The sequence below is a fragment of the Symphalangus syndactylus genome, chromosome 3 (assembly GCF_028878055.3).
Source record: "Symphalangus syndactylus isolate Jambi chromosome 3, NHGRI_mSymSyn1-v2.1_pri, whole genome shotgun sequence".
Lineage (NCBI taxonomy): Eukaryota > Metazoa > Chordata > Mammalia > Primates > Hylobatidae > Symphalangus > Symphalangus syndactylus.
Genome location: NC_072425.2, coordinates 55,576,530 through 55,589,968, shown reverse-complemented (window position 1 = coordinate 55,589,968; position 13,439 = coordinate 55,576,530). Strand labels below are relative to the sequence as shown.

General features: G+C 42.8%; 1 protein-coding gene across 3 annotated transcripts in view; it reads right to left on the bottom strand.

Annotated features, from left to right (window-relative positions):
* The window catches only part of SHC3 (SHC adaptor protein 3), a 302,721-nt gene that overhangs the window by 33,243 nt on the left and 256,039 nt on the right, over positions 1-13,439 (bottom strand). Inside the window, exons 10-13 of one of the 3 annotated variants that reach the window (XM_055272026.2) lie at positions 11,266-11,392; positions 6,061-6,211; positions 4,942-5,053; positions 1,204-1,362 (exon numbers count right to left, since the gene is read on the bottom strand). In XM_055272026.2, coding sequence (XP_055128001.1) covers positions 1,204-1,362; positions 4,942-5,053; positions 6,061-6,211; positions 11,266-11,392 — 549 coding nt within the window. The remainder of the gene's footprint in view (positions 1-1,203; positions 1,363-4,941; positions 5,054-6,060; positions 6,212-11,265; positions 11,393-13,439) is intronic. The other 2 variants (XM_055272027.2, XM_055272029.2) reach the window with 2 other exon arrangements.

The window sequence follows — 13,439 nt, the reverse complement described above, 5'->3', positions numbered from 1 at the left end:
GTCCAGTGTGTCTGGGAAGTCAAATCTGCTGGGGAGAAACAGTGTTGTTGTCATGAGGCTGCCTAATTATAAAGGCACTTAACTCTGTCCTCACTCATACAAAATACCACAAATCACAGGTTGGACCAGCAAGGCTGCCTTTCACAAAAGATAGTTAGTTAACTTCTAGGATTCTTCGTTTCCTCCTCTGTGAAATAAAGATAACAGTAGTTATCATAATATCTACCTGTAAAAATTTAAAAATAGGTGTTTAGCACATGGTAGAAAATCATTCAGAACTAGTCCCCATTCCCTCCCTCTTCAGCCTATAAAATTCTCAAGGAATATGAAAAGCAAATTTTAGGATATAAAGCTCTTGTGAGCTTGTGATGCTCTTTCAAAATTCTTTAACAAAAATTTTCACTTTCATTAATCAGTTCATGAATGATTTAATTTCCTCAGTCTATATGACAAACAGAAAGTCTGTGGTACACATCCCACTATGTTGCTATCTGCAATAGATTGCTATTACTCTCCTTATCCTGTTTAGTTTTCATCACTGAGGAGCATTTACCACTACCTGGTAATAGATACCTCCACGAGGTAGAGACTGCTGGTTTTGTTTTCCTGTATATCTCCATCAAGTAGAATAGTATTTGACAAATGGTAAGTGTTCAGTAAATATTTGGAGGGAGGTAAGAGGTGAGCAAGAGAGAAAAAATGAGAGAGAAAAATGAGAGCACAAGTGGGAGGAGAGGAGAAAGAGAGAGAAAACCCTCATAAGAGAGAGGTGTGTTGCAATTTCTTGCCTATATGTTAAATGTTGGTCTGCTTCATAGACCTAGAGCTCTGTGGAAACACGGGCCATGCCATTTCATCTTTGCATCCTTAGCAACTAATACAGTAGCTGGCACATAATAGCCAATTACTATGTAAATGAATAAATAAACATTTGTGTATGTATATTGTCTCAATATATTTGCAGATCTTCAAGAGGAACGTCAATTCCAAAAAGGGGGAAATTGCTCTGTCTCTTGACTACAGAGAGGGCTATAATCCTAAAGCCTTAAACAAACCCAATCATCACCCAGTAAAGTACAGCTAATCATCACCATTAATCAAAACCCTGCTATCAGAAAATTCAGTAATTACACAGATTTCAAATAAAAGGCAGGATAAAAAGCAACCTCAAAAGAAGAAAACCAGAGACAAACAGAAACCCACTCATGTCAAAGAGGTCTTTTCTTGGGCTGCTCTCGGCACTGCTGACCGCAGCCGGCCAGGTCTGTGGTGGGATCTGCTGAGTGTTGATGTAGGTGGGTGCTTCTCCCGTGGGGGCCACGTGCAGTTTCCCTTCTGGCATGCTGTAGATGTCCAAGGACCCTGCAACAAGAAAGTGAGCCCCTTTTCTTTTATGATGGTGACACTATTCAAGCCACCCAGCCTTTCACAGAGAAGCTCTTCTGCCTGCAAATGGGAAAACTCCTTCGGATTCCTATCGGTGATATTCTCCTCTTCTGAGCTTGTCACCACACACTGCTGTGACCTGGCCAGGATGTTTTCCAGTCCTTCATATCAACATGGGGTCTGCCAGCCAATGTCAGGGTGGACATCTTGATGGCTCCACTGTGATGGCCTTAGCAAAGATTCTGGCCCTTGCTGCCCCAAGACGGCAGGAGCCTGGCAGGCAGAATATGCCTGGTCTCCTCCTCTCCTTGACAAATGCTCAAAGATCAAATAACTGAGCAGAAGGACCACAAGCCTTATAATTAATTATTGATTGCTCTTGCTTTCTTTTTAAATATAAGCAATGCTTTATAAATTAATTTCATTCAAGCAATACAATAGAAGCTCTGTACCTCCTAAGGAACTGAGAGAGACTCCTTCCTTATAAAATAGGGCTGCAGTTACTGCCCCTGGGTCTGTGAAGGAAGCCCAGGGTGGGTGTGCAAGTGAAGAGCCCCCTCTGCTGAGGCAGTGACACTGCCTCGATGGGATTTCATAGCTAGCCAATGGGTGTGCTGAGGCTGGGCCAAGGCTGTTCTGTCACAGAGACCTAGTGTGAAAGACCTAGTGCCTTGAGAGGACTTCACAGCTAGCCAGTGGGTGTGCTGAGGCTGGGCCCGGGCTGTTCTGTCACCCAGACCCTGGGTGAAAGTGACACCCAGACCTAGTTGCCAGAGAATGCCTGTTCAGATCCTTCTCGGAGTCTTTTTGCGTGTGCGCCCTGTCTCCAATCTTCTTACATAAACATGTTCACAAGAACACCCTGTGGTATTCACATCTCTGGAAGGAGGGTGTCTTTCATACCCTATGGGCGGTGGTGTGTTGAAGCCAGCTCAATCCAGCTGGCAGGAGTTGGTTCAGGGCTTTTTAAAAAGCGTTCCCAAGAGCCTGTGGCTGGACGTTTGCCAGCACACCACTGTCTCCCAGGCTGTAGGTGTGAGAATGAAGTGTCGTGCTAACATTCCCTCGCTGGGGAGCACCACCTGCAACATCACGGACTGTGTTTCTACTCTCCTATTTCTCAACATGCTTTCTACATTGAAGAGTCTAGTCAGATTACGCATCCTTGCTTAGTGACAGCTATTTGCAGTTTACACCTTTGTGTACATTGCAAACAAATCAGCCTTTAGAAAAGAATTTCACAAACAAAATTTTAAAAGGAGACGATCAAGAGCCCAAGTGCATAATCTTCCTGACTGCCCTTTCCCACCATAGATGACAGCAGGTGCTGAGCCGGGGCAGGAGGACACGTGCCATGGTGATACCCGGAGTTCACGTCCACTGGGGACAGTATCTGCCAGCAAATTAATAAGTGACATTCTAATTTGTTCTGTGAGAAAAGATATTTGTTGTTTTCTTTTTTTTTCTCTTTTTTTTTTTGAGGCAGAGTCTCACTCTGTCACCCAGGCTGGAGTGCAAGTGGCATGATCTCGGCTCACTGCAACTTCCACATCCCAGGTTCAAGCAATTCTCCTGCCTCAGCCTCCTGAGTAGCTAGGATTACAGGTGCCCGCCACCATGCATGGCTAATTTTTTGTATTTTTAGTAGAGATGGGGTTTCACCATGTTGGCCAGGCTGGCATCGAACTCTTGACCTCAGGTGATCCACCTGCCTCGGCTTCCCAAAGTGCTGGAATTACAGGCGTGAGCCACCATGCCCTGCCTCTTTATTGTTTTCAAAGAAGAGCTGGAAATTTATTGAGAGCTCTGAGTCTCAAGTTCCAGGCCAGGAACTCATTCTGCGACATCATCTGTTCTCGATCTGGCTGGAATAACTTGAATATATCAAAAACAAGACCTATTTTAAAATAAACCTGACATATTTTACAATAAAGTAAATATCTAACAGAAATAATGTGTCTCCTTTATTCTTTAGCAGTTATTATATGTCTATGCACACACATGTTATGGAAATGCATTTTAAATGTATGTAGAACAAGGATAAATAGCCCACAATGAAAATGTCCCTCTGGTAAAGTTATGACTCTGATTTGCTATTTCTAGCCTATTCTGAGGCAGAACATGTGGTGGCTTCTGCCAGGCCTTATGTTTTATTGACTGGGCCAGCACTGTGGGTCTTCCTGCATCTGGGGCAGGCGAGACATGAAATTCTCTTACACAGAGGACATTTTAAAAATGTATTGTCATTTGCTTCCTGGCATAAATAGCTATAATGAAGGAATAAGCCTCAACATTAAACCAATAATGTTGAAATTTAGATACATAGAAGCATCAGTTGCATCCATCCCCTTCAGATCTTATAGACTTAGTAGCCAGGATCCCAGAGCTATTGAAAGAGTTATAAATTTTTTTGAGAAGGGAAAAAGGTTAAAATTAAAAGACATTCTTAAAGGATTAGATTGAGATATGAATACATCATACATATTTGTATGTGTATATATAACTGTCTAGAGAATAAAGACTTATGTGAGCAATTAGCAGTTACTTCTTAGATAGTTGTATCTAAATTATTATGGCTGTATCCAAATATATTTGAATTATTTGCAGATATCTGACTTATAAACAGTTATATTGACACTAGTTTTAACGTGTGATGTAGGTGCATGTTATTATGATTGTAAGATGCAGAAGTGTTCTCTGAGAGTATCCAGGGCCTGTGAGAGACATATATCCCTGGTGCCACCTCTGCCTCAATCCCCAGCTTAGAGTAGGGGGCTTCACATTCCCCCCAAAGCTGACCCTGAGTAAAGGGAAGGAGAATGGGACAAGGAAGGAAAGGCAACAAATTTGTTGTAGGAGTCACTGGGGCTCAACCTCAACCTTAGAGTTGCCTCACGAGTTCCCATAGGAAACCGGGGTGAAAGTGCGCCTGAGATGTCAACTTCTCAGCACCCCTGGGCACAGAAGCTCTCCCAGCCTGGAGGTGTACAGTCTCAGGGGTATGAGGCAGTGACTGCAGACGGGGTGTGAATGGTCCTGGAGCTGCAGGGAGGCACCACCTGATTGGTGCCAGGAGATGTCTGCAACACCGTTGCTTTTTTTTTTTTTTTTTTTTTTTGAGACGGGGTTTTGCTGTTGTTGCCCAGGCTGGAGTGCAATGGCATGATCTTGGCTCACTGCAACCTCCATCTCCCAGATCAAGTGATTCTCCTGCCTCAGCCTCCTGAGTAGCTGGGATTACAGGCACCCACCACCACTCCTGGCTAATTTTTTTATTCAGTAGAGTTGGGGTTTCACCATGTTAGTCAGGCTGGTCTCGTACTCCTGACCTCAGGTGATCCTCCCGCCTCGGCTTCCCAAACTGCTGGGATTATAGGCGTGTGCCACTGCGCCTGACCACACTGTTGCTTCTATTTCTATGGTCTAGTCAGGATTCTATAGCAACACACACAGAAAGTATATCCAGGGGTCACTCTGTCAGTCCACAGAAAATAGGCGGCCCAGTGGTGAGCATGTTACTTTTGAAAAGTGTCTTGTGTTTCTCACCCATCTCACCTTGCCTCTCACCTTGCCTCTCACCTTGCCTTAAAGGTGTTTGCTGCCAGTCTTCGCCAAAGGTGTCTCCTAAGTGTCTTCCCTGGTAATAAGTCTGCTCTTTTCCTGCAAACTATAGACACATGTAAATACACTGAATGAAAAAATTATTTTCTCCTCATTTCCCCACTTTTGAAAGCCACAACACAGTTGGCGAATTGATCCTTAAGGTGCTTCGCATCCTGTGTTACACCCAATTTTCCCTTCATGCCTCATGGTTGGCATTAAGATATGGGAAATAAGTTCGTGTGGGTGTGAGGAAAAGGCTGCATCTCCATCAAAACTACACATAGCCCCCCTTGTTTTCATTACCCCCCCCACCCCTCCCAAAGTGTGACTGTAAATCAAGCTCTTCCATATGTATGTCCTAAAATAAATTTCAATTACAGAGTATCTATGTGTCAGAACACACTTCCCACATAACACATACACCCATGATCGTTCACACTTGGGCAAGTCCACTCTGTAAACCAGGAAATTTCCTTCAAAAAATCAGGAAATTCCCTCTCAGTGTCAGATCCCTGAGCTCAATGTTATTTTGCCATTTTTAGTTGTGTCATTATCATTCACATAAGGTAGTAATGTTAAAAATTTCCTATAACAAAATAGAAATATCATAACTCTAGAAAGCAATTGCCTTACTAGAATTTTGAGTTGGACATAAACCAAGGGAATGAATAAAATAGAAAACTCATAAAATTCTCATCATTTTAAGGGTCTATATTTACTCCTTTTCAGAGAACCCAATGCCTCCCAAGCCTTTTTAAAATCTTAAATTCTCTCTTTCCCTCACTGAGATCACAGTATGATGGAATATGTCTGAGGGTACAGAGGACACCCCCAGACTCATATCCCAGGAATCACAACACAGTTCCAAAGCATTTGGCTAATGCTTTATGATGTTAACCCAAAGCCTCTCCTCATCTGCATGCCTCATGAAATCCAGTGAGAGAAAGCTCATTATTTACTGTGTCAAAAATGAAACAGAACATCAGCCTGAAATAAAACCAAAGAAAACAAAAGGAAATAAAGTTGAGTTAGCCTCCATTCCTTATATAAGGAAAAAAATATAAGACTTACCTGGGCTGTGTCAGGAGCATGGGGTCTGGGTTTCAGTCTAGTATCAAGAAAGCCCCCTGGAGGAGGCATCTTGCTTGGGATGCTGTTGTAGTACGGGTGGTCTGAGCCATCTCCCTCCTCTTCCGTCCATGGCTCATCCAGACTCTGCATTCTGTTAAAGGAAGATTTCCAAGGGCTTTAGCCAAAAGTTGAGCTTGCAGCCAAAATCAACAAATCTAATGTTAGCGCCTGTTGTCAAGAAAAGAGAGTTTAGTCAGTGCCTCCTCAGCCGTCCAGGTCTCATGCACAGATGAAAAGCAGATGAGTGGTTTAGTAAAATATCTCTGCCATATTCAGAGTTTCACTCATTGGAACATTTCAGTCATGTTTGATGGAGGTCCTTTTGTAAAAGTACATTTTAATTAAGAAAGAAATTATGCCTAAGGATAGCCAGCTCCTCAAGGGACAGCACACATTTTTGTAAGCCATGAAATTGATCCCAAACAAAACCAACTACAAAATGGAAATTTAGTGATATGAGGGAAAATGGTAGAATATGAACCTCTCAAAATTCTCCCTTCTGCTATTTGAAAAACCTGTTTTGCTTCAAAGGACATCAACAAGAAAGTAAAAATACAAACTACAAAATGGGAGAAAATATTTGCTAACATATATCTTAAATGAGACATGTATCTAGAATATATAAAGTACTCCTACAACTCAACAATGAAAAGACAACCCGATCTTAAAAATGAGCTAAGGATTTGAGCAGACTTTTCTCCAGAGATACACAAAAGGCCAATAAGCACATGAAGAGATGCTCGACATCATCAGTCATCAGGAAAATGCACAACAAAACCACAACCAGAGACCACTTCATGCCCACCAGGGTAGCTATAATCAAACAGATGGACAAGAAAAAGTGTTGATAAGAACGTGGGGATATTAGAACCCTCATAAATTGCTCATGGGACTGTAAAATGAGGCAGCCACTTTAGAAAATAGCTTTGTAGTTTCAGCATAACCATATGACCACAGAATTTCACTCCCAGGTTTATACATAAGAACATTGAAACATATGTCCACAAAGAAACTTGTATACATCTTCACAGTAGCATTGTTCATAAGAGTTAAAAGGTAGGGCCGGGCGCGGTGGCTCACACCTGTAATCCCAGCATTTTGGGAGGCCAAGGTGGGCGGATCATGAGGTCAGGAGTTCAAGACCAGCCTGACCAATATGGTGAAACCCTGTCTCTACTAAAAATACAAAAATTAGCCAGGTGTGGTGGCACACACCTGTAGTTCCAGCCACTCGGGAGGCTGAGACAGGAAAATTGCTTGAACCCAGGAGGCGGATGTTGCAGTGAGCTGAGATCATGCCACTGCACTCCAGCCTGGGCAACAGAGTAAGACTCCATTAAAAAAAAAAAGGTAGAAGCACCGAACTGTCCATAAACTAATGACTGGATGAACAAAAGGTAATATATCTATACATTCAAATACAGAGAAAGACTCCGTCTCAAAAAAAAAAAAAAAAACTCTAAAATGAAAGAAATACTGACAGATCCTACAACATGAGTGAATCTTGAAAACATTCTTCTAAGTGAAAGAAGCCAGATACCTACAGTATGATTCCATTTATATGAAATGTCCAGAATGGGCAAATCCATAGAGACAGAAAGTGGTTGGTGGGAGAGCAGGGAGTGGAGAATGGGAAGTAATTGCTGATGAGTACAGAGTTTCTTTGGGGGGTAATGAAGACGTTCTGGAATTAATGGTGATAATTGTACAACTTTTGAATATAACAAATCAACTCAATTGTAAACTTTAAAAGAGCAATTTGATTATATATGAATTATCAATTTTAAAAATAATAATAAATGGAGTCTTAGTGGCATCTGATTTGTTTTTCAGTGTCCGCAGAGAATGGGGCTGGAACAGCTGGATGCAGTGTGGGTTCTCTCATGTTCCCAGGCTGCACCCAGCTGGAGGAGTGGAGCTGGAACGGAAGGCAGGGTGAGCCTAGGAGATCGCCCTCGCTCCGCTCTCAGACAATACCCTGCGGACACCAGGAGCCTCTGCAGGATAAAGTGAGGGGGGTGTCAGGTCACCGACAGTATGAAGCTACAGGCAGGGCCTCTTGTCACTGTTCTGCTTTAGAAATGATACGCCAGCCGGGCGCGATGGCTCACACCTGTAATCCTAGCACTTTGGGAGGCCAAGAGGGGCGGATCACGAGGTCAGGAGATCGAGACCATCCTGGATAACACAGTGAAGCCCCATCTCTACTAAAAATACAAAAAGTTAGCCGGGCGCAGTGGCGGGCGCCTGTAGTCCCAGCTACTCGGGAGGTTGAGGCAGAAGAATGGCGCGAACCCGGTAGGCGGAGCTTGCAGTGAGCCGAGATCGCGCCACTGCACTCCATCCTGGGTGACAGAGCGAGACTCCATCTTAAAAACAAAACAAAACAAACAAACAAACAAAAAAACAGAAATGATATGCCAATACTTGCATTTGGAGGCGACATTTTTCTCAGTGGATAAGATCCTGTCTAGTACATTTTCTTTCCCCAAAAGTCCTTCAAACTTCACTATATACAAACATGTACAGAACTTCATACTTTACATACGCTGCCAGAGGAGTATGGTAGTTAAACTAACTCCCTCCATTCATTTTTGTGTGTATTATCTTAATAGCATTTATTTGGCTTTTATTCAACATTTCAGAAACAAAGGCTAGCATAATAATTAATATGAAATATACTTATGCATCCCCCATGGAGATTAAATAAGTGTTAACCTTTTGATCTATTATGTTAAATCAAATTTAACCTAAAGCTACCTCCTTACATATTTAAGTTTGGCCTAAAGGTTTCTCTGTACATCCTGAACTATGCAAGTGGAGGTGTAAACAGACCGTAGCCTACTCTTGTGCCAATCACCGAGTTTTGGCCAATCAAATGTGGCCAACTGTTCCAACTCTGTTCAAATAAGGCAAACGCGGACCTGTAACCAATGCAGCTGTTTCTGAACCTCACTTCCATTTTCTGTAAGCCATTTTCCTTTTTCTGTCCATAAATCTTCCACCACATGGCTGCCCTGGAGTCCCCGAGTCTACTCTGGCTGGGAGGCTGCTCTGGGCGTGAATTGTTTATTGCTTAATTAAACTCCTTTAAATTTAACTCGGCTGAAATTTTTCTTTTATCAATTACATGATTCCCTTTTTAATAAAATTTGTCAAACTTACGTTGGATGGATACATAGATATGTGATATTATAAGTAAAATGTTAATGGTAGAACCTAGATGGTGTCTATACAGTTCTTTGTGTATACTGGAACATTTTTATTATGAAATGGTGCAGGGGGATATGCTTAACAAATACAGTCAAACACAACCCATCCACCCACACCCCTGCCCTGTCCTCAGATATCCTGGAGCTGTGTATAGTATTTTTGCAGTTTTTGTTGTTGTTTGTGTGTTTGATTTTTTGAGACGGAGTCTTGCTCTGTCACCCAGGCTGGAGTGCAGTGGCACAATCTCAGCTTACTGCAACTGTCACCTCCCGAGTTCAAGTGATTCTCCTGCCTCAGCTTCCCAAGTATCTGGGACTACAGACGTGCATCATCATGCCCAGCTAATTTTTGTATTTTTAGTAGAGACGGGATTTCATCATGTTGGCCAGGCTGGTCTCGAACTCCTTACCTCAGGTGATCTGCCCACCTTGGCCTCCCAAAGTGTTGGAATTACAGGCATGAGCCACTGTGCCCAGCCTTGTGTATGTTTTTATGCTCTTTCCACACATTTATTTATCCATATACTATATATGCAGTCATTTATGTTTTCAAAATTTTCATAAATGGTTCATATCCTTTTGTAACTTGCTCTTTTTTATTTCATTATAAATTTTGAGATTTATGCTGCTAGTACATGTATATTGGTGAATTCTTATTAACTACTATGTCCCATTTTACACAAAATAAAAAATTTGTTTCCTCACTTTCCTACCTACATTTGGGTTGCTGTCACTGTCTGCCTCTAACTCTTCTATACATATCTTCCTGTCCTAGCTTGCTGAAGTTTCTTTCTTTCTTCTTATTTTTTTTAATGTGATGGCCATAAGGGAGAATTGAATTCTAGCATTTTCAGCCTCTGGAGTGAAGCTTCTAGCAACGTGGAAATGGTGTGGGTCCTGCAGAGGCACCTCCAAAATGAATGCCTTAAATGGAATTTTCCAGGTAAAGTGGAAAAGAAATGAAAAGTCTCTTTGAAGAAAGGCAAAGACTGAGAAGGGAGATGAAAGAAGCCTTCATAATCATAAAAGCAAAGGTAGAGTCTGACTCTAGAACTAAGGCATAGAAGAATGTGGCTTTAGAAGTTTGAAAAAAGTATAGAGTAAATTTAGGAACAGTAAAGTTTTGTTTATAGCAAACACACCATTAGAATAGATTTTCATTATGCAAGTTCAATCAAGGACAGAATATTGAATGACCAATATGCCCCATATTACTTTTCTTTTAATGCTTGATGCTGTACAGAATATTCTTACATCCTAAGGAAACTCAGTGATAGAACCTGAACATTTTTTATAATAAACTAAACATCTCCCAATTCCTCTTCACACTCACTATTTTGTTGAACACTTAAAAAAAAACCTAAGGTGCCATTCTTATTCCTACTTCACAGATAAAGCTGCTGAGACTCAAGGAATTTACAGAACTTGCTCAGGGCCGCCTGGAAGGTAAACAAACTACCAAGCTGTTAAGCTGCAAAGGCCAGTGAAGCCGAAACTATGCTGGTAGCCAGCACAGTGCCTCATGGAGAGGACCTCTTGCAGCACGACTTTGGCTAATCGTAACGACAAGGACAATGGGACACACAGAACCAGTGGTGACAGAGACCCAAAGAGGTGACATATGGAAGCATCACATGGCTGCAGAGGAAACAGAACAAAAAAATTTATAATGAAGTTGCTTTTCTGTAACCTTGGCGACCGTCACTATAGTTTCAAGAAAATGTTTTTCTACACATTCAAAGCATCATCCATATGTTGGCTTCCATCTGTTGGCTTTCTGTGCCATATCCCGGCACCGACCAGGTGTCTTTGAGCCCAGGAAGCCCTGTGATTAATTGTGCCTGTCCAGAGCACAGCTCAGGGACGTGGTTTTAAGAGGAAAGGTCATAAAACCCACATGGACTATTGCAAATGGTGTCACAGCACTACTCACCGATCATGGAGAGCGGGAATCTTGGTAGGACACTGTAAATATTGCTTAAACCGGAGCTCAAAGGCTTGTCCAATGGAGCCGATGACATCCTGGGCCAGCCCATCACAGCATTCCAAAATGTGACAAGCTGGGAAGCAAGTGACATGGGCCTATTAGAGAGAGACACTGGTGCTACCTGGGCTCCTCTACGAAGAGCCGTTGCTGAGGACAGAGGGACAGAGAGGTGCATGCTTCTTCCATAATATGTCCTAGCAGATCCAACCATAGCTGTATCTCCGGGTAGGGAATCCTACAGCTATAACATTTCACAATAGACATGCATTTCTTAATAGCCTATTGTCTACAAAATTATAGGTTTCATTTTTAAATAAGTTAAAGAATTTTCAAGTTCAATTTGATGTTCTTCAATTTCTTTAGTCTATAAAGCATCAATTCTGACGTCAATGGGGAAAAACTGTTTAGAAGGAGACTTCAGCATGACAAAGAGCCTGATCTCGACATGAACTAGGTCCCTTTAAACCCACGAGGCCTTAAAAAATGGACTGAAACCAGCATCTGTTGAGTGAATCTTGATTTATTCAGTGGACTTAGAGCAAGTTGTTCACTTACTTCTTAGTGGGGGTAAAGTATTGACCACCATATATGGCAACTCAAAACAATAAGGAAACCTTTGAAGATGAATATAAAGAGATATTAATTATCAGTGTGACCATGCCAATAACATGACACGTGCATCCACATAAATTTGAGACTGGTTATTCAGGCAGATTCTTAGGAAAGCAGCTTGTGTAAAGAGTAGATAAAAGTTAGGGGTGGAGGTAGGCCAAAATGAGGCCACTCCGAGGCTGGTGGTAAGGCCTGGAGCAGTCCTTATGCTTGAAGCAGGCACCAGCTGTTACACAAAGACATGCTGTCCTAGTGGCAAGGCTGCAGGATTATCTCTGTGAAACCTTCAGAGAAAAGAGGGCCAGCCTCTGCCTCATAAGGAAGTAGTACTTTTTCTCCAGGGTACTGGAAAATACCTCTACTCTCCAGACCCACTTCCACCGTGCCCTACCATAAGCATCCACATGTCCCTCCTGAAGGAGCCACAGGGTTGTCACCATGAGGAGCCTAGCATGATCTTTTTACCAGTGGGATGAAGGAATTCTCAGGAATTCCTGGGAAGAATGACAGCTGCCTTTATCACACCCCACCTTTCTCCTGCCGACAATCGTATGCCAAGGAGGCTTCCTCCAAAAGCCACGTTGGTCCCTGCAGTGAGGAGGATGCATTTCTTCATGAGTTGTTGTTCCTCAGCCCTGGCAGTGATTAGGGAGACACTAAACTGTGCCCTCCCTATAGGAGAAGCCAGTACATACTGGAAAGACGAAAGCTGTCAGGGAGGGGACAGAGAGACAGACACCGCTGCCTCTGCACAGTGTGGACCCTCTCAGCATAACACGGCACTGGGACTTTACCCCAGAGGCAGCCAGCTAGGACCTGGGGCCTCAGCTCCTTCTCCCCCAGACTCCAGGGCAGGGAGACTTCTGTGGACACAGGAAATGTATTTCCTCAGAAGAGCAAGTGCGAATGTACTGCTGCTTTGGGTGGCAATGCAACCCCCTGGATACAGCAGTGTTATTTTAGATATTGCCAAGGGATGTGTCTACAAAGGTTCAGGCATCCTGGTTGTCTTTTGATGATCGATTATTGATATTATTTTAGTGTTGACATTATTATTTACTAAGTATTGCCCCCAGGTAGTCACAAAGCAATACCAAGCAGCTGTTACAGTTGTGCAGGTCATTGACAGATACAAATGCAACCATCTTTCCAGCTAAGAAGGAAGTAGGAGTCCAGCCCTGAGCGAGGGAAAGCCAGTGAGACACCTCCTTCCCCTGACCTGTCCTGTGCCATGCCCCTCCCGGCCCTGCCATCCAGCATCAGCACCAGCCAACAGGACTGGTTGGTTGCTGTTTTGGAGAACCAGAAAAAAGACTGGAAAAGGGTCAGAAAGGGTAGCCTATTTTTTTAAGGAGAAAATAGGTACCCTAGCCTTTAAGATGAAGAATGAAGAATACGATTTATTGAGAGTGGGCTGTACAATCTCATCCACATGCCACTAACCTTCTACACACCTGAGAGCATGAAGCCTGGGAAGGGAACTCTGTGGGAAAGGTCCAGGACATTTG